The 26,898-nt window shown below is 41.1% G+C and overlaps 1 protein-coding gene and 1 long non-coding RNA gene across 6 annotated transcripts; both read right to left on the bottom strand.

Annotated features, from left to right (window-relative positions):
* Positions 1–425: 425 nt before the first annotated feature.
* Positions 426–7,180, bottom strand: LOC139085078 (uncharacterized). Its single transcript, XR_011543105.1, has 2 exons — positions 7,115–7,180; positions 426–780 (listed from the first exon to the last, which is right to left on the bottom strand). It is a non-coding gene; the product is annotated as an uncharacterized lncRNA (long non-coding RNA).
* Positions 7,181–17,085: 9,905 nt separating this feature from the next.
* On the bottom strand, positions 17,086–26,446 carry PDP1 (pyruvate dehydrogenase phosphatase catalytic subunit 1). Of its 5 annotated transcripts, none has more exons than XM_008534910.2 (3): positions 26,172–26,406; positions 25,358–25,392; positions 17,086–21,139 (listed from the first exon to the last, which is right to left on the bottom strand). In XM_008534910.2, exons 2-3 carry the CDS (start codon positions 25,386–25,388, stop codon positions 19,482–19,484), a joined length of 1,689 nt encoding a protein of 562 aa, XP_008533132.1. In that variant the 5' UTR covers positions 25,389–25,392; positions 26,172–26,406; the 3' UTR covers positions 17,086–19,481. The 5 variants fall into 5 exon arrangements, with proteins under 5 accessions (XP_008533132.1, XP_008533134.1, XP_008533133.1 ...); XM_008534912.2 differs by having other exon boundaries at positions 26,015–26,367; XM_008534911.2 differs by lacking the exon at positions 26,172–26,406 and adding an exon at positions 25,628–25,992.
* Positions 26,447–26,898: the final 452 nt, after the last annotated feature.

The following is a 26,898-nucleotide window of genomic DNA, read 5'->3' as shown; positions in this document are numbered from 1 at the left end:
ATTATGGGTGACTTAAGAAATCTGGGAGGGTAATTTTGACTGTGTGTGGCTTTTGACTGTTCCCTGATTTAAGAATCCATTTTCCACCCTGAGATGTGATTCCACTGTAGAGAAGCTGAAAGGGGATCTAAAAAAGCTCCGAGGGAAGCGTAGAAACAGAAAAATTTGTTGGCTAGGAAGTAGGAAATTAAGCAAGCTGCTCTAGGGAATGGGTTTGGGACCTGACCAAGGACTTGCAAGATGATAAGCAAGGGAATATGCTTCAGCCTCATACATGATTTGGCTCCAAATTGGCATCCTCTTCCTCTCTCTCTGTTTCGAGTCCCCACCCGGGGACCTGAGGAAGACAAGCAGTTATGTATTAAGCCTGTCCACTCAGAGTAAATACAGTTCCATCCATAAATAAGATAACAACTAGCAAGTTGTACAATTTGATTTCATTTGGCTAAGAGCCGAAGTTTTAGTCACGTGTTTTAAACTTATTTTAGAATTAACTTCTCCTCCTGGTGCATAGTGGGCACTTAATAAATGTTGCATAATTGCCAGAATACAAGGAATTGCTTTGTAGCTGTCTGATTTTGCAGAAGCCATTGTTCAGAAGAAAAACTCTTCAAGAAAAAAGTCCCTTAAATGGCAAAGATTTCACCTGTCCCCCAGCTCTGAAGACCTTTAGAGTTTGCAAATCTGTTGCTGCTGGTTCTTCTCTCACTTCTGAGGGCAGAGCTTCCTCTTTCTTAAACAATACTTCCTTTTAAGTCAAAACAACCAGGGAAAGGTGTCCTGAGAGAAAAGAATTGAGCATGAACGGTCCAATCTTACATAACATATATTTTTATACCACAATTTAAACCTCATACCGGTTTTCTTTAGTGTCTATATTTATTTTGGAGAGGACCATATTTTTAAATCACATGCTGTGCTGAATTGCTCTCCACTGTCTAGTCCTCCCTGGGACTCTCTGATATCATCAGGGTGGGTGGCTGTGTTCCGGTGTTCAGCATTCACAAATGCTAATGAGGTAATGCAGCATCCTTTGTGGAGAGACACTGGGAAGCACCCTTTGTCTCCCTCTGGGTTTTAGACAATGATCAAATCAAAAAGAAGGCAGGAGAGGCTGGCCTGGTGACACAGTGGTTAAGTTCACACCTTCTGCGTTGGTGGCCTGGTGTTCACCAGTTTGAATCCCGGGTGCGGATATGGCAAGGCTTGGCAAGCCATGCTGTGGTAGGCGTCCCACATATAAAGTAGAGGAAGATGGGCATGGATGTTAGCTCAGGGCCAGTAAAAAGAGGAGGATTGGCAGCAGATGTTAGCTCAGGGCTGATCTTCCTCAAAAAAAAAGAAGGCAAAAAAAAAAAAAAAGAAAGCAGGAGGCAGAGTCTGGCAGCAGCCTCCCAGCCTTGGCTGCCTGTTCTCATGAGCAGGGAGCTCAATTTCTTGGTAGCTAAGGGAGGTTAAGCTCAGTTTGCTATAAGAGGAAGAAAGTCATTTTTTTCTGCAGAAAGTAAACTTCTTCAGTAACTAAAGAAATTTAGTTGAGCCACGATGGGGGAAAGACTTCTTCTTCAGGACACAGGCAAAGGCGACCCTAACTGGAGAATAGACGGAATTTAGGACATTGAAGCCAGACCCAGTGAACTTAGTTTGAACTGTCTCGCAAAGTCTTCACATATGAAACTTGTACCCAGCTTTTGTGACAGTAGGCAGCTTTTACCCATGTTAGCCTCCATGCTGTTGTAAGAGTGCTATTGATGCAACAAAGAGGCCAGCATTTTGCCTCTGAGCTACAAATGTAGAGCCAAATCATCTTTATAGAGCTCCCACTATGTGCCAGACACCGAGACTAGCATCCAAAGAGAAGATCCATCTTCAGAGTTAAGAACCTCTAAACAGTGTCAAGCCCTGGAGTAGCTGTGAGAAAGCTGGGAAGCAGTCCCCCTGCCCCCACCCCCTCCAGGGGCTTGGCCGCTGCAGTCTGTCTGGTTGGCCTGTGGCGCAGGTTGGGGAGCTGGAAGTGGGAGGTGAGGGGCAGGACTCTTCCTCAGAAAGGGAAGCGATGTGAATGAACGTGATAGATTAAATGTAGTGCAGTGATGACCAAACCTATATGCAGATGAGGAGCAGAGAAAAGGGACGTTGGTGAGGAAAACAGAAGCCACTGTCCATGGAAAGAAGATGACTTGCTAAAGGACAACAACACACTTTTAAAAGAATTCTTTTATAAACCCTAATTTTTTTTATAGATTTTATTTTTCCTTTTTTTCCCCCCAAAGCACCTCCAGTACATAGTTGTGTATTTTTAGTTGTGGGTCCTTCTAGTTGTGGCACGTGGGATGCCGCATCAGCATGGCCTGATGAGCAGTTCCATGACCGAGCCCAGGATTCGAACCAGTGAAACCCTGGGCCACCGAAGCAGAGCACGTTAGCTTAACCACTTGCCCATGGGGCCGGCCCATAAACCCTAATTTTTAAAAAATCTATACAAAACCAGTAAAATAAAATCCCGAACCTCAGAAGCTTCATGTGACTGAAAGGCAACTGGACAAAATCATTTGGGTGTTGTCCTGTTAGCCTACTCCTTTGCTCTGCTGCCAAGTGCATAGGTGGGGAGGGGAGAAGGGGTGTGGTGTTGGTCAGGTTCACTAGAGAGGAAGGGTGACAGGCAGGAACAGTGGGGGAGATGGGGAGGATAGTGTGAGGCCCCTAGGGTGTACTGGGGGCTAGAGAAGAGTTGAGGACAGAGAGTTTAAAGATTAACCATGAATTATGATTTAGATTATTTTACATTTTTGGAGATGTGAGTAAACCTCAAATGCCTGTTTGAGCAGTACTTCTTCAGATAGGAATGCATTCTGAGACAGCACTGTGGGTCGTGATTCTGTAAGTAATCTCCAAACAAGATCATGAGGCTGTCTTATGGCCCTTTGTGAGCAGGTTAGATTGAGGGAAATGGAGTCATTCTCTTTGACTATTTCAAGTACTTTCTTTGCCACCCCAGACCACTCATGTGCCAACTTCTTCATAATCTACAAATTATTACCGAAGAATGCATCCTACTTTTTATTATTCAATTGAAGTTAAGGATTTTTATGCAAGGCAGTTTTCCAAGAATATAGTCATAGTGAATATAAAACTCCACTATAAGTCCTGAATTAAAAAGTGGCAGTCAAAAGCGATGGAGACCACATAGCAAATAAACCAGATGTGCGTATGTACACCATCTCTTAAACATGCTGCAGTTGATATGCAGATGTAAATATCTGCTAATTCAATATGTAAAAAGTTTCAAGCAACAAAACAGGATCTTGTAACCTGTCTGCAGGAAGCTGTTCTAATGTAGCAGAGAGTTTGTTGAAAGGGCTTCATGGAATCGATGAGTTTTCAAGTGTTTGCAGAGGGGAGCACGAAGAACTATTCAGCCTGCTTCTCCTGTCATATCACCAGCATTGACAGAAAGATATAATTTGCAATGGATGTAATTAAGAGGAAAAGTCAGCCACATAAAAGAAATGAAAATTCTATTTTCTAAATATTTCACTATTTGATCTAGACTTGAAGGAAACAGACCAGGCGGTTTGAAGGCAGAGATAAGGGAGATAAATTTTCAGTTCTGTGCTTTTTCAATTCCAGAGAGTATCCATTATCTATCCTCTTTCTACAAGACTGGTACTTTTTTTCAATATAACAGATTTATTAAGATGTGATTCATATGCCATACAAGTCACCCATTTAAAGTGTACAATGCACTGTTTTTTAGTGTTTTCATAGTCTTGTGCAACCACCAATTTTAGAACATTTTCATCACCCCACCCACTCAAAAATAATCCCATGCCCATTAACAGATACACCTCAGTTTCCCCCAACCTTCTCCCTAGACCTCGGCAGTCATTAATCTACTCTGTTTCTACAGATTTCCCCATTCTGGACATTTCATATAAATAGAACCTTACAATATGTCGTCTTTCGTACTGGCTTCTTTGACTTAGCAAAATGTTTTCAAGGTTCATTCATGTTGTAGTATATATCAGTACTCATTTTTTATTGCTAAATGATACTCTATTTATTGTATAGATAAACCATATTTGATTTATCCATTCATCAATTGATGAACATTTGGGTTGTTTCTACTTTTTGGCTATTATGAATAATGCTGCTATGAACATTTGTGTACAAGTTTTTGTGAGGACATATATTTTCATTTCTCTTGGGTATATACTTAAGAGTGGAATTGCTTGGTATTATGGTGTCTGCGTATTTTAATCTTTTGAGGAACTGTCAGGTGTTTTTCCAAACTGGATGTATCATTTTACGTTCCCACCAGTAACGTATGAGTGTTCCAATTTCCTCGCAATCTTGGCAAGACTTGTTTGTCTTTTTGGTAATAGCCTAGTGGTTATGGTAGATTGAAAGTTACATCTCATTTTGGTTTTCATTTGCATTTCTCTGATGGCTAATTACCTTGAATTTTTCACGTGTTTATTGGCCATATATAAATCCTTTCTTTGGAAAAATATTTATTCAAATCCTCTGCCCATTTTGTAATTGGGTTAGTTGTCTTTTATTATTCAGTTGTAGGAATTCTTTATATATTCTGAATATAAGTCCCTTGTCAGATATATGATTTGCAAATATTTTCTTCCATTCTGTGGGTTATCTGATGGTGTCCCATTGAAGCCCAAAAGTTTTTAATATTGATGAAGTCCAATCTATTATTTTGTCACTTGTGCTTCTAATGTCATATCTAAGAAGATTTAGCATAATGAAAAGTCACAAAGATTTACTCCTATATTTTCTTCTAAAAGTTTATAGTTTTAGCTCTTGCATTTAGATCTAAGATCCATGTTGAGTCAATTTTTGTATATAGTGTAAGCATCGTATTGACTGCAGCTATACAGTTGTACCAGCACAATTTGTTGAAAAGACTTTTAAATTGTCTTTGTACCCTTGCTGAAAATAATTGACCATAAATGTGAGGGTTTATTTCTGCACTCTCAATTCTATTCCACTGATCTATAAGTCTATCATATGCTAGTACCACACAGTCCTGATTACAGATGTGAGTCCTCCAAACTTGTTCTTATTTTTCAAGATTAATGTTTTTCATCAAATTTGGGAAATTTTCAGCCATTATTTCTTTGAACTTTTTTTTCTCCTTGTTTCTTTCTCTCCTCTCATTCTAGTACTCCCAGTATGCCTATGGTGGTGCATTTAATGGTATCCCACATTTCTCTGAGTATCTGTTCATTTTCTTCATTCTTTTTACTCTGTTCTTCAGATTGCATAATCTCTGTTGATCCATCTTCAAGTCCGCTAGTTCTTTCCTCTAACAGTTGAAATCTACTATTGAGACCCTCTAGTGAATATCTCATTTTGGTTATTGTATATTTTAACTCTAAAATTTCCTCATGGTTCTTTTATATATATATATATACACACATATATGTATAAAATTTCTTTCTTTATTGATAATCTCTTCGATGAGACATTGTCATTATACCTTCCTCTACTTCTGTAAGCATGGTTTCCTTTAGTTCTTTGAATATACTTATTGTAACTACTTTGAAGTCTTTGCTAACTCTAACAACTGGGCCTTTTTCACAGGCAGTTTTGGTTGCCTGGTTTTTGTTTTGTTTCGTTTTGCTTCCTATGTATGGTGCACACTTTCCTGTTTCTTTGCATATCTTGCAACTTTTTACTGAAAATTACACATTTTAATAACATATTGTAGCAATGCTATATACTGATTCTGCCCTACCCGTCCCTGGGGCTGCATTTTGCTTATTTATTTGTTTAGTAACTTGGCTGGATTATTTTAGGGAAGTCTATTTTCCACACAATGTGAAGCCTCTGAAGTTGCTCTTCGGGGCACAGTTTGGGCATTTGCACAGTCACCCTGAGAGGACCGTGGTTATAGCAGAGCTGTCTTTGACTATCCTTTACCCTGATTGCCCTGTTAAGCTGTCTGCCTTTGTTGGTATCTCATCCAGCTCTTAGGCTCCATCAATTGCATGTTGGTTGTGCTATTGTTTTTGACAATATCTTGGTACATAAATGGCTCCAGACTCCTTTACAGGAGTAGTTTTTGAGGTTTGTTGCAATCTTAGGAGGGTTCTTCTTAGCTTTCTCTTTCCCTGGTTCTCTCTGGCAAACTTGCTGGCTTATGGTTTAGCTTGTTGTTCTCATGGGGCTACCAGCCTCCTCTTAATTGCTTATCACCACAACCTCCATTGTTTTCAAGAGCACCCTTACACATGAACTTCCTCACACTCTGTTTCAAATAATGTTGGCTTTGGGGAAAGTTCTCTGTTCTTATGGGCTGTTTTTCATGGGAAAAATCTCTTAGCCACTGCCTTAGGGCTGGTGGCAGTTACCGTGGAACACTTCTCTTAAAGTGACACTTCTGCTTTATGAGCAGCATGGTGGGCAGGAGCAGTAGCCTCTGGTCTTCTTGGCTTGCCACTCCCAGAGTGGAAATTTTGCCCTGTAGCAAGCTGGGGCAAGGGCAGTTGGGGTCCAGTATTCTTGACCTGCCAGGTCTAGCGGGTAGCCTAGTCCTACAAGTGGAGGCTGTGAAGGAAGCGAGCCCCCAGTATCTAAGCTGCAGTCACCTGGGATTTAGCACCTGGGGGTTGAGAAATACTGGGAGCCTGCACTCCAGGAAAGATACCAGAGTCCTTGATTGGGACCTAGGGCAATAGGAGGGAACCTCGTATTCTTGGCCACTCTAGCCTGGCGTGAAGCTCCCACCACACTGAGCTGGGGGTAGGGAGAGGCAGCGAGCAGGTCACAGCTCAAGTGCCATAGACTCTCCCTGTTCTTACTGAGATTTAGTAGATTTTCTTGAATAAATGATTTTTCATTTGCTGTATGCCCTCAGGGCAATCTCCAGAGACTTTAAATGGTTGTTTTTTTAAAATAATTTTTGCCAGTTATAGTTGTTTCACTGGAGAGCAGGTCTAAGAATCTTCTCCCACCACAATTCTGAAACTGGATCTCTGGTACTTGGATTTGGTATTTTAGCACAGAGGAAAACACAGTTCAAGTCAGATTGGGAGCCAGAGAAAAGAAATGAGAACTTGGAAGCCAAAAGGAATCAGTTGGTCAGGTTACTTACCTCCTGGGGATTTTGTGGTCCAGCTCACTCCAGAGTTAGACTCCTTCTTAGCTGAACCAGCACAGCAAAGCTGTGGGCAGTGATGTATGACAGCCTAGCCCCATTGTGAGGCATATGATGTTACAGCCAGCTTGCTCTTCTCTCCAGAGGCCAGAAAGGGAGTGGACTAGAGAGATAAGGCACAAGTGGGGTGGGGTGGGAGCCTTAGCAGGCCAGGAAGCAGAGAAGTAGGACACGAATGGGAAAAATCAGGGACTGGGTCTCAGGCTAGCAGCTTTTGTTTGTAAAAATATTCACTTGCCTACTTAAAGACTGTGTCAAGCAGTAGTATCACATAGTTATATTTTGTAAACTTCCACTAAAGAATGGAAATTCTCTCTGCTACTAGTCAAAGAAAAAGAAAACAGAAAATAGTCCAAATCTAGCCACTTAAATTATTTTTTTAAATATAGAAATTAGTCCAGTAAAAAAGAGATGAGACAACTAAATATTAGCTCAGGTCATTTGTAAAAGAAAAATATATTAAGATATTAGTTAAATATATTTTAGCATGCCCAAAAAGTAGATTACTATGCAATTATTTTTAAAAGATATTTGTCATATATCAATTTTATTTTTTGATAAATAATAATTGTATATATTTAAGTTGTACAATGTGATGATTTGATGTATGTATACATTGTGAAATGATCACCACAATCAAGCTAATTAACATATCATCACCTCACGCAGATTTTTTTTTGTAGTGAGAACACTTAAGATCTACTCTCTTAGCAAATTTACAGGTATATGATATAGTGTTATCAACTATAGTCACCATGCTGTATATTAGATCTCCAGAATTTATTCATGCTGCATAGTTGAAACTTTATACCCTTTGACCAACATCTCTCTTTTTTGCCCACCCCCAGCCCTTGGTAACCACCATTCTACTCTTTGCTTTTATGAGTTTGATTTTTTTAGATTCCACATATGAAATCATGCAGTTTTTGTCTTTCTGTGTCGGACTTATTTCACTCAGCATAATGTCTTCCAAGTTCATCTACGTTGCTGCAAATTGCAGAATTTCCTTCTTTTTAAAGGCTGAATAATATTCCTTTGTGTGTGTGTGTGTGTGTATCACATTTCTTTATCCATTCATCTGTCAATGGACACTTAGGTTGTTTCCATATCTTAGCTATTGTGAATAATGTGCAATAAACATGGAAGTACAGATATCTCTTCAAGATACTGTTTTCGTTTCCTTTAGATAGTCAGAAGCAGTATTACTGAATCATATGGTAATTCTATTTTTAATTTTTGGAGGAATCTACATACTATTTTCCATAATGGCTGAACCAATTTACATTCCCACTAACAGCGTATAAGAGTTCCCCTTTCTCTACATCCTCACCAACACTTGTTACCTTTTCTCTTTTTGAAAATAGCCATTCTAACAGGTATGAGGTGATATCTCATTATGGCTTTGATTTGTGTTTCTCTGACGACTAGTGATGTTGAGCACCTTTTCATATACCTGTTGGTCATTTGTATGTCTTTGAGAAATGTCTATTCAGGTCCTTTGCCCATTTTTTAATTTTTTCTTTTTTTTTTTTTTTTTTGCTATTGTGCTATTTGAGTTCCTTATATATTTTGGATATTAACCCCTATGAGATATATGGTTTGCAAATATTTTCTCCCATTCTATAGGTTGTCTCTTCACTCTGATGATTGTTTCCTTTGCTGTGCAGAAGATTTTTAGTTTGATGCAAACCCATTTGTCTATTTTTGCTTTTGTTGCCTGTGCTTTGGGGGTAATAGCCAAAGAAAATCATTGCTCAGGCCAATGTCAAGAAAAGCTTTTTTCCCTGTTTTCTTCTAGTAGTTTTAGAGTTCCAGGTCTTATATTTAAGTTTTTAATCCATTTTTAGTTGATGTTTTTATATGTTGTGAGATAAGGGTCCAACTTAACTCTTCTACACATAGATATACAATTTTCCCTGCACCATTTATTGCAGAGACTATCTTTTCCATATTGTGTGTTCTTGGCACCCTTGTTGAAGATCAGTTGACCATATATGCATGGATTTGCTTCAGGGCTCTCTTTTCCGTTCCATTAGTCTATATGTATGTTTTTATGTCAGTACCATGCTGTTTTGATTACTATAGCTTTGTAATATATATTGCAATCAGAAAGTGCTATGCCTCCAGCTGTGTTCTCCTTGCTCTAGATTGCTGTGGCTTTCAGGGTCTTTTGTGGTTCCATATGAATTTTAAGATTGTTTTTCCTTTTTCTGGGAAAAGGTCATTGTAATTTTGATAGGGATTGCATTAATCTGTAGATCGCTTTGGATAGTATGGACATTTTAACAATATTAATTCTTCCATTCCATGAACATGGGATATCTAATAAAATATTTGTCACATATTGTTAAGTGGACAGACAGGTTATAAGTCAATATGCATAGTAAAATCTGATTTTAAATGTATTTATGCATATCAAAAGTACTGGAAGGATAATAGCAAAAACAGCTCCCAGAGCATTTTATATCCATTATTCTATATAATCCTCACAAAAAGCCTATGAAGAAAGTCTCATTGTTATCTCCATTTTACAGATGAGGAAACTGAGGAAACAAGAGGTAAAATAACTTCTAGGAAGCTGTCAATTTGGGACATATATCTAGGTAAATCTGTATCTAAGCCAGTGTTAGTTCCACTATACTACATTGTTTCCTGATGTACACTGAATTGTTAATACTTACTATCACTGAATAGCAAGATAATGGTTGAATTTGATTATCTTTTTTTTTAAGATTGGCACCTGAGCTAACATCTGTTGCCAATCTTCTTTTTTTCTTCTTCTTCTCCCCAAAGCCCCCCAGTGCATAGTTGTATATTCTAGTTGTAGGTCCTTCTGGTTGTGCTATGTGGTACGCCACCTCTGTATGGCTTGATGAGCAGTGCCACGTCCACACCCGGGATCCGAACGGGTGAAACCCTGGGCCGCTGAAGCAGAGCATGTGAACTTAACCACTCAGCCATGGGGCCAGCCCCCTGATTACCTATTCATTATGTCTGCTTATGTGTACTTTCTAATTTTCTACAATGAGCACTTATTGTCTTATATGATAGAAATAAAGTCTTAAATTTTTTATTTTATTGAGGTCATAATAGTTTATAACATTGTGAAATTTCAGTTGTACATTATTATTTTTCAGTCATCATATATATGTGCCCCTTTATCCCTTATGCCTACCCCCTAAGCCCCTTCACCTCTAGTAACCACTAACCTGTTCTTTTTGTCCATGTGTTTATCTTCTACATATGAGTGAGATCATGCAGTGTTTGTCTTTCTCTGTCTAGCTTATTTTGCTTAACATAATACCCTCAAGGTCCATCCATGTTGTTGCAAGTGGGATAATTTTGTGAAAGTCTTAAATTTATTTTCAATTAGGCTTAGAATAATCAAACATAAATGGGATCATATTATACAACTTGATTTTTTTTCACTCATTATGTCTCAGATATCTTTTCATAAGTTTGCATATAGATATAGCTCCTTTTTTAAAAAACCCAGGTGGCTTTTAAACATATGATTTTTGAATTTTATTTTTATTTAATTTTATTTAATATTTTTTTGTGAGGAAGACTTGCCCTGAGTTAACATCCATTGTCAATCTTCCTTTACTTTGTACATGGGATGCCTCCACAATATGGCCAATGAGTGGAGCAGGTCTATGCCCAGGATCCGAACCTGTGAACCTGAGCCGCCAAAGCAGACAGCGAGGAACTTTAACCACTTGCCACAGGGCCTGCCCCAACATACGACTTTTTTGCACACCTTCTTTACCAGACAATATTCAAATTGGAGACATCACTTGTTTAAGAAACTGTCGAATGATAAATATTTGTGTAAACAAACGTAAGATTCTCAAGAGCATAACAAATTTCTTCAAACCTTAGTGTCTAAAACAACAAACAGTTATTTCTCACACAGTTTTTGAGAGTTTGGAGTTTGGGAGCAGCCATTCCAGCTCAGGGTCTCTCATAAGGCTGTAGTTGTGCATCGTCCAGGGTTGCCTCCTTTGGAGACTTGACTGGGGCTACAAGATCTGCTTCTGAGTTCACTCATACAACCATGGGCAGGATGTTTCAGTCTCTTTCCACAGAGCCCTTTCTATAGGCCTAAGCACAACATGGCTCCTCCCGGAATGAATCATCCAAGAGAATGAGAGTGAGAGTGACCAAGACAAAAGCTTCAGTGTTTTTTATAATCTAATCTCAGGAGGGACATCCCATCACATCTGCTGTGTTCCATGGGCCACACAAAGCATTCCTGGGAGCAGATTACAGGATGTAAATACTAGGAGGCAGGGGTCATTGTGAGCCATCTTGGAAGCTGGTTGCCACACGTCCCAAATCCCTAAAACAGTGAAGAAGCCCCCCAAACTCTTGCTAGATTGGACTAAACCAACTGGTGGCTGGCAATTCAATCTAGATATAATGGTCCAAGACTTTGAAGAATGATTGGTTAGGTCCTTCAAGTTCAGTTGTCAATTGCCTCATACCTGAGTAGAGTTCAGTGCACTATGGTAACCAAGGAATTGAAAGGAATGAAAATATGACTGTGTTTGAACTAAACATACTACATTTACATACCAGGTTACTAAATGTGACTGTAGACACAGGAATGACTAATGGCAATATGTAAATCACACAGGTGTTCTCCTGCTAACCACTAATCCTTCCTCACTTAGAATTAGTCAAGTCTCCCACCTATGAGCGGCTAGAAGTCAGATCTTGGCCTGGCCTGGCTCTGGCTGACTTTGTTTTGTACTTCTTCCTCCCACTTCTGTCTCCACCAACACTTGCATCCCATCATTATCTTCGGCCAGTCTTTGCCTTCTCAAGCAGTTCTGTCTTTAAAGGAATGCTGGTTGCAAGGGTGTTGCAGTCACTGTGTATTTACTTAAGGCTCTTTTCTGCAGTTCTTATCTTTCTACCTCATCTCTCACCATAGTCCCTTCTCATGGTGCATGTTCTAGTCACCAAAAGGTCCTCAAGAGATCTTCAAACACACAGTATGGTTTCACGTTTTCATGCCTCAACATATGCTCCCCTTTCTCCAGGAATGTCATTCCTGGGTCCTTTTCCACCTAGCAAATTTCTTTTCACCTTTCGAATCTTCACTTAAGCATTGTCCCTTCTAATGAAATTTCCATGACTCTCCAGGGCCTGCCTTATCCCTGTGGCACACCAGGACAGAGTAAAATCACTCTCTTTTCTGGATTATTGTTGGAATTTGTACTTGTTTCAATTTCTGAATCATTCTTACTTACTTAATGGTAATTATTTTTTTTACACATGCATCTTCCCAAACTGTGTGCTGCTGGAAGGCAGACTGTACTTTTACCCCAACACCTATCCTCAGTGCCTACACTATAATACATTTTCAATAAATATTTCAACCAATGAACTGGGGAACTGAGAAACTGCATGCCTGGAAACTGGAATGCACTGCTAAGTGAGAGACACCTCTGGTTCTAACCTGTTCTGTTCATGGACTTACTTGGTACACCCCATCCCTCTGTGGGTGGCTCCATTCCCTACGTGCTAGACTAAATGCTGGGCTACATCAATCTTTACTGCTTCTTCTGAGGATTTTTGCCTCTGTTTCTGAAGGGGTCACTTGCCTCAGGTCTTCTCAATTCCGAAGGGCTCATTCTGGTTATACAGAGAAACCAGGGAGTGTGATGTGGTGATTAAACATGCAGGCTTTGAAATACACAGATATGGGTTTGTTTGGTGTGTGATGTTGGAAAAGTGCTTGGGAAAATAGGGGGAATAATACTTCAGCTTGTTTTGAGGATTATATCAGTCAGGTCATGGCAGGAAATTGATTTCACCCCAGGTTGTTCAAACGAATAGATTATTTACAGAGGCATGAGCAAGGATGAGGGAACAAACAAGGGTTAGTGAGGCACCCAGAGACTAACAACAGTAGGAAGCCTTTACCATCCCTTAGGCTGAAAGGACAAAGGGAGAAACAGTTACTTGAACGCACTGAGAATTGGAATCGTGGCGAGGGGGTGGGGCGTGAGGGTGCTATAGTGTGGAGGGACATAGCTAAAGCTGGAGATGCAGCCTGAAGAATGGAGGGAATGAGAAAGAATTATCCCAGCGATTCTCTCAACCTCCTTCCAATCGCCTGCAGGTGTTATCCATTGGACAGAAAAGGCAGTCAGGAGGCAAGCAAGCCTGGGAGGTGCAGCCTGCAGGGTTCAGTTTCCTGGCACACAAAGCAGAGAAGAGATGGCTTAGAGAAGGTGTTGAGTGGCCAAACAGAGGCTAGGCAGCACAAGGATTAAAACAGAAAATGTATATCCTGTACTTTCCACAGGACCTGGCACATAGTAAATGCTCAAGAAACAGTAGTTGTGGTTACTCTTAGTATTACTAGGCTGTGAGGCCAGTGGGTGTTCTGCTTACACCTGATGCCCCTCTAAGCAAGAGCCACAGGAATCTGACTTCCTTGTACAAAGGCCTTGCTTTTATAATGCGCTCTCTCTGGTCTGTTCAGTCTCACAGCTCTGTTCCTCCTGAGACTCTAATGATCCAGTCTCTGTTTTCATCAGGTAAATTAGACTGTTTGACCTGTCCCCAGGTTTGAAGCAAGAAAAAATTATTACTAAGCAAAGTTTCTTGAAGAAAACTCTCCATCTGGGCACCACATACCCCTTTCTATTTGGTCAGTTTCAAAGACTTTCCTTTTTCCCTTGTGAAAGATGACGAGTGGAGCCACAATTAAAATGGAGCCAGAGCAGCCATTTCAAAGGAATTGCCTTACACACCTGTATCTTCCAAACTGGATCAAACCACCAACATTCCAAGAAGTCAGTAAGGACAAGAATATCCTGTTGGTAAGGACTGAGGAAATTGGACTTTGCTGATGACCGAATTGCTAACCAATCAATGAAGTACAAACTGAGCCTTACCCCCTGCAGCACCAATGAACTCTTCTTTAATACAATTCACCTCATCTCCCTCCCTTTTTCCTATAAAAACCCTGAGGCCCTCTCCTCTAATTGGGACACTATTTGGGTTTCTACCTGAATTTGTGCTCCCTGAATTTCAATTCTTCGATCCCAAGATAAATGTCTGCCTCTCATTTTGGCTCTATATTTTTAGGTTAACACTCTCTTATCTAATGAGCCCAGACTAAACGGCCATGCTAATAGAAACTGTTTTGCATTCCAACTGTTGCTGCTCTAGCATGAAACACAATTTCGTATGGCTCAAAAATGTTTTTAAAAAACCTTTACCTCACCATTTTTCAGCTTGCTGTCATCTGTCCTCTGCTTTGCCTTCACCTCTGTCACTAGTCCAAGGCGTCGGAGGATCTGATGCTCCCTACCTCCATTACTGCCTCTAATCACTACTGAGACTGCCAACTCCATTCTCTTCCTTCTCTCACTTTTCTTCCCTCTCTTAGGTCTCTTGTCACGTTTCCTTCTCAGCTTTCCTGCTAGAAGGCTGGCCTCTTAGTCAACACTGCCAGCCAATCAAACTATTCCTGTCCTTCTAGGAGGCAAACTGATTCATCATCACAGGTGAGATAAAATCTTTGGTTCTTTGACTCTTGGCTGCTAGTTTCTTGCTCAGCGCCCAAGGTTTGAAGTTTCTGAAAGGCTGAAGGTGATCACTAACCTCCTTGCACTGTATTAAAAGTCGTGCATTTTGGTCAAGTGTGTGCCGCAGGCAGATAGTCAGTGAAGTGGGTATGGTTTAGGAAAGCAAAGAAACATGACTCTAGGTCACAGTCTTAGGTGGAAAACTCTCTCCTCCACCCCTTGGGGTAGGAATGTGAACCGAGATGAAATAAACACTCAATCCTTTTGGAGCCAGGTACTAGATACTTCCAAATAGCCGGCAGTTCTTGGTGGGCCCTCAAAGGACTTCTCCTATTCTGTGCATATTGAGCTTCAGGCGCTCAACGGTTGAATGGGGACAACCTAGCAAAATTGTACTAGATCTGAATTGACTTTTTGGGTCCAACAGACTCATTGACAATTGACTCTCTGAGGTCTCTCCCAAAGAACACAGGAAGCCATGTCCCCTGGTGGGCTAAACCTGTGAAGGGGCCAATTTGTATACTGGCACTTAAAATTTTTAAGTATTAGTTCTTTGCAACAGGAAACTAGGTCAGGTTTTAGAAATCATTGAATCTTAACTATAAAATGAAACTATAGCTACAGGAGTAAATTTCTTCTCTGCATTTGAAGTGAGAGAACTTCTGATGAATGAAAGAAAGAACTTTTTAAAGTTCACTTGGGTTTTTTTTTTTATTGTATATCTCTAATGTAAAATAAAGTGAATGCTGAATATTTCTTATTCAGTATTGTGTTGGCTCAAAAAAACCCACAAAACCCATGGGCCCTACCGTTAAAAAACAGAAAATCTTGATGGATAAACAAGATATCAAGTTAAAAAATTATTAGAACAATTTAAAACCAGATATGTGCATATTTTACGGATCTAAATATTGGCTAAATAATTGAGCCTAAACTGTGTGGTCCTTAAAATATGTACCTTGGATATTATTAATAGCACATTAAATGCATGAATTTCATCATTCTTTATCTATTGACTTTGAAAACTTGTAATTTGAGAGTATGTGGAAAACAATAGTGTATATTGTTAGGATTCAATTCAAGGTATAAATTTTGTCATAAGAACCAGGCAGACAGGATTTAATAGGATTAAGCGCAGCTTTCAAAGTAAATTCTGAAAGGAACAAAGGAAATGGTCTTCACACAGTAACAAGTCAATTCACAAGCCATTGATATCTACCCAGCTTGTCCAGGACTCGGCTTTTGATGATCTAAAAAATTCTATAATGAATGTCGTCTTATTATTTATGAAAAAGGTCAGAACTAAGGTATGTTAATTTACAGATTAACACAGTTACCTAGACCCTCTTGCAATACCCAAGGACAAAACTAACAATAACCCACATTCAGGCATGTTTGACTAGTGAACAGGGAAGCTCATTCTAGGCAGTGTTAATCTTGTTTAATAAAAGCAGAAATACTTAAGTCAGTCACACCATCCCAGTCCTAATTTAACAGTCGGCATTTAATCTATTTCCTTCCTCATCCCTAATCAGAGCAATGACTGATGGAGTGATAAACCAAAACCATCAAAAACCAAGGTATAATTTGCCTTTTTCTTATACGATACTCATTAGTGCAATCATTTAATGAACTTAATTAACTCAACAAAATGCTCAGTGGGAGAGGTCCATAGAGGTCAACAGCAAAGGACCACTTCCTAACTCCAGATTTATCACCAAGAAAAATTTTCAACACTTGTTTGAAGGGCATTAAAAAAAAAGTCCCACCTTTAAGGTATAGAACATAAAACTCACCAGTAATTGTTTTTGCAAAGTTAAAGCTCTCCTCAACCAAACAGTATTTCTGAGAATTGCTAATCTAAAAGTTAGCTTTAAAATGGGGGGTAGGACTAACAATGCCCATCAACTAAAGGTAAATTATGGTATATTCATACAATGGAACGATATTTGGTAACAAGGAAGAGACTGTGAATACACTCAACATAAATGAATCTTTAAAAATTGAACAAAAGTCAGACACAAAAGAGTACATATTATATGATTTAATTTATATGAATTTCTAGATCAAGCAACATTAATCTATCATGATAGAAGTCAGAACAATAGTTACCTGGGGAGAGATTTACTGGAAAGGGGCATGAGGGAATTTTCTGGAGTAATGGAAAAGTTCTATACCTTTATTGGGGTTGTAGTTACCAAATCACAAACTGTATATTTAAAATCTACGCATTTTATTGAAAGTAAATTATACTTCAGTTTTTTTAAAAAAGTACTATTTACCTACTGGATCTTAAAGTATAATCTACCACCGTAGAAAGTATTTAATGAGTTTAACTATTATGAAAAACACAGGCCATTCAGAAAGCAGACATGAAGCTTTAATTCACTGTGGGCATTTCTCTGACCATTCTCTACATTATAAACTTCTCACTTCTTCACACAGATACATCCTCTATAAGACAGTTTTTCTACCAAGTACTATGTACCATACCCCCATTCCATTGACTAGTGATGGGCGTATTATAAATATCATGAGCCACTGATTAAATACAAATACAGAAGTTCATACATGTTAGAAAGTTTAAATAAGGAAAAGTTTAAGAAAGGCTAAATACCATGAAAGTTTACATGTATTCTTTAATTCCAGATATCACATCACAGTGACAACCAATTACAATAAAATCACAACTGCTTTTAGATGAGAGTACATTCAGATTTCTAACATCCAATTATTTTCATTTCCACAATGTCAACTCCACATTGCATTTTCATTTCTACAGAGAGTAGACTGGTTTTTGGACTGCAGACCAAGTTTCTTGTGTAATAATAAGAATTACTATCTTGATTATGACCACAGGAAACTAAACACTATATACAGACAAGACTTTTATTAAGTATATAGTAATATGGAACTCTTCAGTGATGGTGTCCAAAAGAAATTCAAATAGTAGCCTGAAAATGGGTTTTAGTTGCTGCTGCAGTCTATATATATTTCATTAAAAGATGAAGTCTTTTTCAAAACATTTAGAAATAAATATATAGTACAGCCTTTCCCCCTCCAAAATGCTGCCTGGAAGAAAAGTTCCAAGCTGACTTAAGAAAAAAAAAAAAAACAGAAAAAAACAAAAAACCTCAGAAAACAAACAGTAGATGATATTCTGAGGTACAATCTTCCTGAGTTTATTTTTCAACTGGAACAAGTTCTGCAGTCAAGAGTTCTACAATGCTTTAGTGTCCACAGTCCAGAGGGAGTCCTTGAACATTTAGTTCATATTCTACAGAAATCCAAAAGGACTCCTACAGACCCCTCAACTAATTACACAAGGGAAAGCTAATCATGTGTTGTATTAAAATCTATATGAATCTCAAACATAGTCATAGCCAATCTTTTAATAGTGATGATAGAATAAAAGATGAAAATACATGCACAGCTGTACACAGATCACCATTAAACACAGGAACAAAATGCCATTTGATGCATATCAAATAAGCTCTCAAAAGCCGATCTGAATATATTTATTTTCATTTACTTTGATATATCATTAGAAGGGACTGCATATAATTGCGGAGACTGCTGCAAACAACACTTGATGCTACTAAGTGTTCTATTAAAGAAGCATCAGGCATGCACAATAGTTCGTTTAAAATTTCTCATGTATATATCTTAACAGTCCTATTTATAAGCTATAATATGTTTAAAGCATTTAGTAATTTTGAAACCAAATATTTTAATTGACCTATGTCTAAGTGGGGGAAAACAAAAACTTCCTCTGCCATCTCAATGGAAGGTAACATTAAACCTCACTCCCCAAATTGATATTTAAACTTATTTTATACGTCACCCTTAAGATTCCCAAAAGTGATGAAAATTCTCATCACTACTAAATTAGAAGTATGATTTCCCGGCAGCAGTCTACCCACCACACACTTACAGCACGCCAAGCCTTTGGAGATTACATGATAAGAGTGGTGCGCTGGTCGCTATAGATGACAGCAACTGAACATATCAATCCCTCCTTTTTATTATGGATCTTTTTATTTCAAACTAAATAAAGTTCTTCATTAATACAAACTGAAAAAAATCTTTTTTATTTAACATCAATGTAAGGGTAGATGAAACTAAAAATGTTTATTGTCTTCAAGTGAGTGAAAAAATAGAAAATGTTTCAATTACATTAAGTACTCAGCGGTGGGGAAGGGAGGTTGCTTAGTTCTTGGTCATTTATGGCTTAAAGCACTGGATCTGAAAATCACTTCAGGTTAAAATAAATTTATATGAATCATGCACAGATCGTATATCTAGGAAATCATGCAATAAATAAATGATCTCAGGTACACTGGAATCTTAGTGACAAAATGGGTCTGCAGGTGTGAACAGTAATGTTTCTTCCCTTTTACCAAAAGAATACGCCCAGCAAGATCCTTGCTTTCGGCCCATTCAAGAGTCTACTTGCTAGGTCATCCTGATTTTCTCAGATTGATAAAAGAAGCCAATGCCACAAGACATCTGCAATAAGGAACTGACTTGCCTCAAATGCAGGTGCTATGAGGTCCAAGCTAGGCAGAATGAAACTCTCATGATCCTGCCACCCTGCTGCAAAGTCAACCTGGAGTACTTGACTAGCTAGAGTATCAAATGGGTAAATGCTTAGAATGACCTACTGGAAATGTTTATTGTACTAGTATCTTTTAAAAATCTATCTGCCCTTTAAATCTATTTCATTTGAGAATTGCCAGGGTAAGATCCACTCACTATTCCTGGTTTTGATATGCCCCTACGACATGAGAATTGAACTGAACTACAATGATTGTAATGTCATCTCTGTACATCCGAGCAAGCTCTTCGGGAAGACTAAGCATTTTGGAGAGGCGCTCGTGATCAACAGCCCCAAACTCGTTGTTGCCCACAGCATGGCGAATGAGATGGGTTGCTGCATTCTGATCCTCAAATACCGAGGACATCTTGGCTCTCCTTTCTGTTAAAAGGCCATGCATCTGTCCCAGAGTTACCTTGTAGCCACCAACAGCTATTGGCTGTTGGTGATGCATGCCTGTTAGGTACTCACCCACAATCCTGACCACATCCTGTCTATGCATTGTCTCCCACAACCCATCAGTAGCCAACACCAGAAACTTATCCTGTGGCCTTAATCGGTGGTAAGTCACCTCTGGCTCAGCAGTGAGATAAGGAGGTGTGTAATAATTAGGAGGGATAAACTTGGTATATTCATTGTCATTCAACTGGTCTGGGCCAGATTCTATCACTCTCTTTTGAAGGTCAATGCTCCATTTGAACTTGACATCTCCAAAAGCCCTAAAAGGCATCAGCAAGCCAAGCAGCCGATCCTGTTTCACCACACTCTTGGCCTCATTCTTCGGGTGTTCCAATTTCAGTCGTTCCAGTTCTCTTTCATTCTGAGCATTGTGGTCATTAGAGAGAGTGACTGCTGACCAAGAGCCGTCCTCTTCCTGAACACCCAGCATGGCTCTGCTATCACCGGTATTGGCCACATGAAGGTCAACACCATCCACATGGGCTACACAAGCGGTGGCCCCAGAAAATGCCACTCGAAGTACCAGGTAGTTGAGGAAAGAATTGGGATCACCGACTTGAGCCTCCAAGGAGATGTCATTATCAAGCCTCTTGAAAGCATTAATTAAAGCCTCCTTAACATCAATATCAGTTGACTCCCCAGTGTTGAGGTCTATAAGCTCTTGCCAGTAAGTCCTCAAGCTGTTAAAATACAGTTTGGACGCCTCCTTACTGAAGTAATCATTGGGGTGCTTGTGCCACTGGAGAATGGGTAGCAGTGCCCGACCACTCTCCACTGCATTTTCAATCTCTAGCAAAGTCTCATGAGGTAACAAAGAGACAGCAATATAATAAAAGAGTCTTTCACTGACTGCCTGGGAACAAGCACAGCCTGCATGGCCATCAAAAACCCCTAAAAGCATCCCTCTGGTCTGCAAGCAGGTTGCTGCACTTCTCCGGTCCTCGATGGGTGCATTTGCAGGCAGCTGATTGCTGTCAAACCCAAGGACAGAACTGACATTTTTGCCATCAAATTCTGGCACTTTGAAACTATATTCATTAGCTTTCAGGATGCTGTTGACTTGAGGAGGTGTGAGGTAAAACTTCTGCGGTGTGGAAGCATATCTTCTTCCTTGGGTGTACTGCCACCAGTTGTCCTTCGGCCGGCAAAAGGTAGCATACGCAGGGTGGGATGTGTACCTCAGGCGACTTTGAGGAAGGTAAGGGGATGAGCAGCAGAGATGTTTGTGGTGGCAGTAACACGCAGTGCCATAGATTCTGCTCAGCTCACAGTTACGGATCAGAGGAAAAAACAGTTGAGTTGGTCCTGGCATGGCATCAGAGAATAGTGGCAGGCTGGAACTTCTGACTGGGATTCCTAGACAGCAAATTACACAGATACACACAGAGAAGAGTTAAGTTTCAGATTACTTAATCTATCTTTGCTTTTATAACAAATATTTACCAGGTGAATCTACGTTGCAAACCCTGTGCTGAGAGGCACTATATTTTATACACCCATGATGTACTATTTCTACAGGGTATATTCCGCTAAGCACAGCTCCCAATCATTAAGGGAGCCAGGACTGAACCGTAACCTAGTCTGTTCTCTTTTCTTCATATTTCTTTGTGCAGCACAAACTGTGCAGAATGTACAATAGATTTGGCTGGGGGAAGCTGAGGAGACGACAGTTATATAACATTAGGCAGTGGCAGTCTACCTGGCCAATTACTCTCCTCCCTATCCTTAAAAATGGCCTTAGATCTCCCATATCACACGGGGATTTCTCCCATTTATGAAGATCCTGTTTCTAGATCTGTGGTCAATTGTGAGCATTTGATACATATGTCTTTCTCCAAAGAAGTGTTAGGATACGTCCCCAACATGTATATTCATGAATTATTTTGTAAGCTATACACATACACTACTGTATTAATATAATGTTCATTATAATATATACAGAAAAAACTTTATATAATGAATAAAAATAGAAATTCCAATATTCCCTTCCTGCATCCAAGTGGATAATCTTGCAAACAATGCTTCTCTAGACCACTGTGCCAATTTGGTGAGCTTAGAGACAGAGGTCTGCCACCAACTTGCCAAATGATCCTGGAAAAGACGGCTCCCCTCTTTGAGCCTCACTTTCGTAAGCTGGAAGTGAACACATCGGAGCAGATACTATCTAAGGCCGCTTCTAGAACTCCATGGCTTTATGAAAAGCATTTGTTGAAGTGAAATACAATGCAGGCTGTATAGAAATGCAGGTTTGCAATACAAATGCAGGTTTCATTTATTCATTGTTTAATTTTACTGTGTCCTTCATGATAAGAAAGTTTAAGTATTCTAATAGTTCTAAAAGTTTGTTAGTAACATAAATGGTCTCAGTTTTGGAATTTAATTAACTTGCTAGCATTTTCCTGTTTATCAGCCATAAGGGAAAGATATAGAAATATTATTTGTATCTATTATGAATCCCAAGTAGAATTCACCCCTAGAAAAATATTTTCTCTTACATAATTTTTTTTTGGAAGATTAGCCCTGAGCTAATTGCTGCCAATCCTCCTCTTTTTTGCTGAGGAAGACTGGCCCTTGAGCTAACATCCGTGCCCATCTTCCTCTACTTTATATGTGGGACGCCTACCACAGTATGGTGTGCCAAGCGGTGCCATGTCGGCACCCGGGATCTGAACCAGTGAACCCTAGGCAGCCGAAGCTGAACATGTGCACTTAACCGCTGTGCCACCGGGCTGGCCCCTTCTCTTACATTAAAAAAAGAGGGGGGTATCTATTTGCCTCGGAAAGCAATAAATAGTGAAAATAATAGTCTAAAGTTTGGATAAAAAAGGTACAGCATTATAAAAATGAACAAAACAAAATCATATCACTGACTATATGACACTGAAAATATTCTGCCGGGCATTTATCTAGAAAATGTAATAAATGCGTATCATTAATCCAGATAATTTATGAAAAAAAAATTCCTCTTCTTCCTCAATAACATATTTCCCCTGAACTTTTGAGGTATTTTCAAAGTATTCATTTGGTCTATAAAGAAATCGGTTTTAGAAATACTTTAAATAAGGGGGCCAGCCCAGTGGCGCAGCGCTTCTCAGTGGCCTGGGGTTTGCCGGTTCAGATCCTGGCTGCAGACATGGCACTGCTTGGCGCCGCCATGCTACGGTAGCCGTCCCACATATAAAGTAGAGGAAGATGGGCACAATGTTAGCTCAGGGCCAGGCTTCCTCGGCAAAAAAGAGGAGGACTGGCGGTAGTTAGCTCAGGGCTAATCTTCCTCAAAAAAAAAAAAAAGAAAGAAAACTTTAAATAAGGGATAAATGCAGTAAACAAAAAGGAATAAGGAAAATAAAACCATTTCAGTACTAATATCAACTCTTCCTTAATAAGGTTGAACCCATTACAAAAAAAAAGTTACAAATATCATAGACAGTGTTACCTATACAGTACATTATTTTCATGTACCCTCTTTTGAAGAGTAATTTGAGAAGAAGTGATAAGTGGATTGTGAGGGAACAGAGAAAACCAAACACTGAATAACAACTGATTCTTGTTTGCTTCTGTAACAAGCACTGCATAAGCCAGTCATATGGAGCCCCTCTTGCAAGTGATAGAAAGTACCATTAACTGCACTATTTAAGAAAGGATTTGTTTACATAATTGAAGACAAAATTAGGCAATAGAAAGTAATGATTAGAATTTTGGAAATAAGATCAATAACTAAATAACCATTCTGAAATGCCGCAATGAAAAATAGGAATTCCAGAAGAACAGGACTCTATCAAGGCTAACCACTTAAATAACAGCACTTCAAACTGAATACCTGAAAGTCATCCAAAGGTGAAGTGGACATGACTGAGCCAGGAGATGTGCTCAAATGTTGGGCCGCATGACACTGGCTTCCAGACATAAACCATATCTTGTTAGGTTTGCATGCAGAAAGCACATTAACTAATTTCATGCTTTGCATAAAGATTTTCTATTACTAAAAATGTAAACAGATGGTACTCTTAATGAAAAGAAATTTCCTCTATAACTTTATATAAGCTTGCATTTGTGCTTCCATTAAAATTTAAGAATCTTACAGGGAAAAAAATATGTTTGTTTCTGTATGGAATGCAGATTGAATCAAAATACTATGGGTGTGTGTTTGGGAGGGGAGTTTCACAGCTGCACAACAAGATTTGGTTCTATGATGTGTAATCAAGAACTAAGTCCGGGGAAACCTGCACTTTCCTTAAATTCCTTTGTTTTTACAATTTTTCTGCTTTCATAGTTAACTGCAAAATGAATGAAATATTGTGGTAAAAGAACTAATGATTCATGCAGCAGATGCTTTGAATAATATGTAAACTGAAACAGCAAGCACTCAAATAAACAATATACTACATTTTTCCTTCAAGGCAAAAGTTCTCCAGATTAAAAACAAAAAAGCAGAGAGTGCATTTTATCAACTGTAACTTTCAGTTATTTAGGAGATAAGCACATGGACTGAGAAGGTATCCTAACGCCCCAACTCCCAACATGCCTTCAAAAGACAAATTCTTAGGCAAACTGGAATTTATGAAAACCCTGCTCTGTGATTAATGAATGTTCTATCATCACCAGTACAACTTATATATTCTCTCCATCAGACCAGATACCCTTGGAAGTCAAAGTACTTTCAAATGCTTTCAAAAACTATAAGCATTCAAAGACTCTGAGTATCTTTCTGAATATCCTGTGATTCAACAACAGCAAAAACCCATGAAATCAAAATTTTTACTCACAAACTTGCTAAATTAAGAAAGTAGAAGGCTCTTGATTAGGCAATGAGAACAGCAACAAGGTGCACTTGTAAACTAGAGCAGTGTCAAATTCTCAAGTAATTTCTAACCACAATTTCACCAAAAAGTTCCTATCCCATGATCCAGACTCAGTCACATTATATGCAGCATCTGAGACGGATTTGGCCGATTTTAGCAGATTTGGCTGATTTTGCCAATGACTAAGACTAACAGGAAAGGTGCACTGCAACCGGAACCAGGAGAGAGACCCATCCATTCTTACTAATGTGCTCAGCAGAGCCTGTGCCATGAAAAGATTCCACTTCATCAGTAAAGCCATGGAGCAAATTAATTAGAAAACGCTGTTACTGCACTGACTCCAGAGTTCTTTAGCTTTGCTTTCGGTGTAAATGAAAAAAATGCTATACTAGTCATTAAATGTGTCAGAACCTCGGTTTATGTAATCTGATTACATTAAACACCCTGCATCAAGACTCTCTGCGATTTTTCAGCATTTTCTGGAAATGCCTAGCCATTTCACAGCTCCCGTTATCTCTCGATGAAGGAAGAAATCGGCTTCCTTCAGAAGACACGAAGCCCCAAGCCAGCACTTTTGATTAGTTTCCTTTGTCCCTATCTGAAAACTGCACTCACTAAGGCATCAAAGCTATCTCAGTCCAGGATGCTTTTGCCCCTTTGTCTATCCGTCTCACCCCTTAATTCCACGGCGACCCACCTACAATCATCCACACACAAAATCAGTCACCATCCTTTCTGGGTACCCAACGCAGGTAGTTAGGGGAATACCTACCAATTCGTCTGGGCCCGGGACACACACACATTCTCCTGTCATCACAACACGGAGCCGACAACATCCACAACCCGCGCGGGCAGCAGCAGCGACAGCAGCACCGGCCCATTGAAAGCAAGGCAGAGATGCTCATTAGAAGAGGCGGCGGCGGGGGAGGCGGGAGGAGAGGAGGGGCGAGGTCTCGCTCCAGCCCGGTGAATGAGGCTGGGAGGGGAGAAGATGGAGGAGGGAGAAAGGGGTGGGGAGAAGAGGGAAACCAAACCAACCCACCCCGCGGGAGAAGCAGAGTTACAGCCCGAGGCGGCGGAGTCCTAGACGCGAGCAGAGACGCGCCCCGGGACCAGCCCCTACATCCAGGCCAGGCACGCACTCCCCGGCAGCGCGGCATCCTCTTCCCGCTGCCCGGGCTTCAATCCAGAAGACCAGGGGTCGCCCGCGGCGGGCTGTCCGTGGGCTCACCCCTGACCCCGGGGCGTCTAAGGAGGGACCCTCATGCAGAGACGCCGCGCCACCTGCGCCTCACGTCCCCGGAGCTCCCCCTTCCGCGGGTCCCCACAGCGCCCCCGGCACTGACAGCGGGCCCGCCCCCGCATCCCGAGCCCGCGGCTGCCCCCAGAGCCGCCACACCCGCCCGCAGCCCCGACGCCCCGCGCGCACCTGGCGCTCCGGGGTTCGTTCCTCCCCCGCCCCGGCCGGCCTCCGCACGCCCGCGGCCGCCGCTCTCTACGCGCACCGGGCGCCCCCTCACAACTTCGGGAGGCTGGAGGAGGATTCCGGACGGGGCGGCTCGGGGCCAGGAGTACGGAATACGAACCGGGCACGCCAGGGAAGAAGCCGCTTCTTCTCGACGAGGAGGCGGCGGCAGCACTACCCGGCGCTCCCTCCACGCAGGCCGGCACAACTCCCCGGAGCGAGGCCCCGCGACCCCGGCCGGCCCACTCCGCGCCCCTGCTCCTCCGGGCCGCCACCCTGCCCCGCCCGAATGTTCGGGCTGGAGCGCTTCCCGTCTTCCGATTGGCTGCGCAATGGCGGGTGGGCGGGGAGGAGGCGAGCGGAGGGCGGGGGCGGAAGCGCACCGCGCCTCTCGCCAGCTTTGTGACGTCACGGGGGTCAGACAATCCCTTCCATTCGGCGCGAGCAGCCCATTGGTTGCACGGGCCCGCCTCACGTGACCGCGCCCGGCCGCCGGTGGAAGGTGGGGCCGCGCGGGTGTTGGGAGCTAGGGGCGGCGGAGCGGGGCGGAGGTGGCCGGCCTGGCGGTGGTTTGGCAGGGGGGAAGCGCCTAGGTCAGCCCCAGCATCCCCACGAGTGCACGACCTCGGGCGCCGACTACGGCTTCGGGCGCCGACTATGCCCCGCTGGGCGGGCTTCCGCGAGTCCTGGTACCTTGGCCGGGGACTGGCCGTGCGCATGGGCGACCTGGGGGCCGAGCTTCCCCCCGCGCTTCGCCGGTGGGCCCAGGCTTCGTAGGATAGGCTGCGGGGGCGGCTCCCAGCCCAACGGGAAACTAAATTCCCTGCAGTTCGCCCCAATCTAGGATA

This window comes from Equus przewalskii, chromosome 8 (assembly GCF_037783145.1).
Source record: "Equus przewalskii isolate Varuska chromosome 8, EquPr2, whole genome shotgun sequence".
NCBI classification, from domain to species: Eukaryota; Metazoa; Chordata; class Mammalia; order Perissodactyla; family Equidae; genus Equus; species Equus przewalskii.
The sequence above is the reverse complement of the archived record's forward strand: the minus strand, read 5'-3'. Positions and strand labels throughout refer to the sequence as shown.

What these genes read in the sequence shown, in the direction of transcription:
- PDP1 (XM_008534910.2), bottom strand. Translation starts at nt 25,388, where the DNA reads ATGTGTGTGTGTCCCGGGCCCAGACGAATTG. An exon ending in TCCCGGGCCCAGACGAATTG is followed by an intron (nt 21,140 to 25,357) that starts GTAGGTATTCCC and finishes TTTGCTGTCTAG; the next exon opens with GAATCCCAGTCAGAAGTTCC.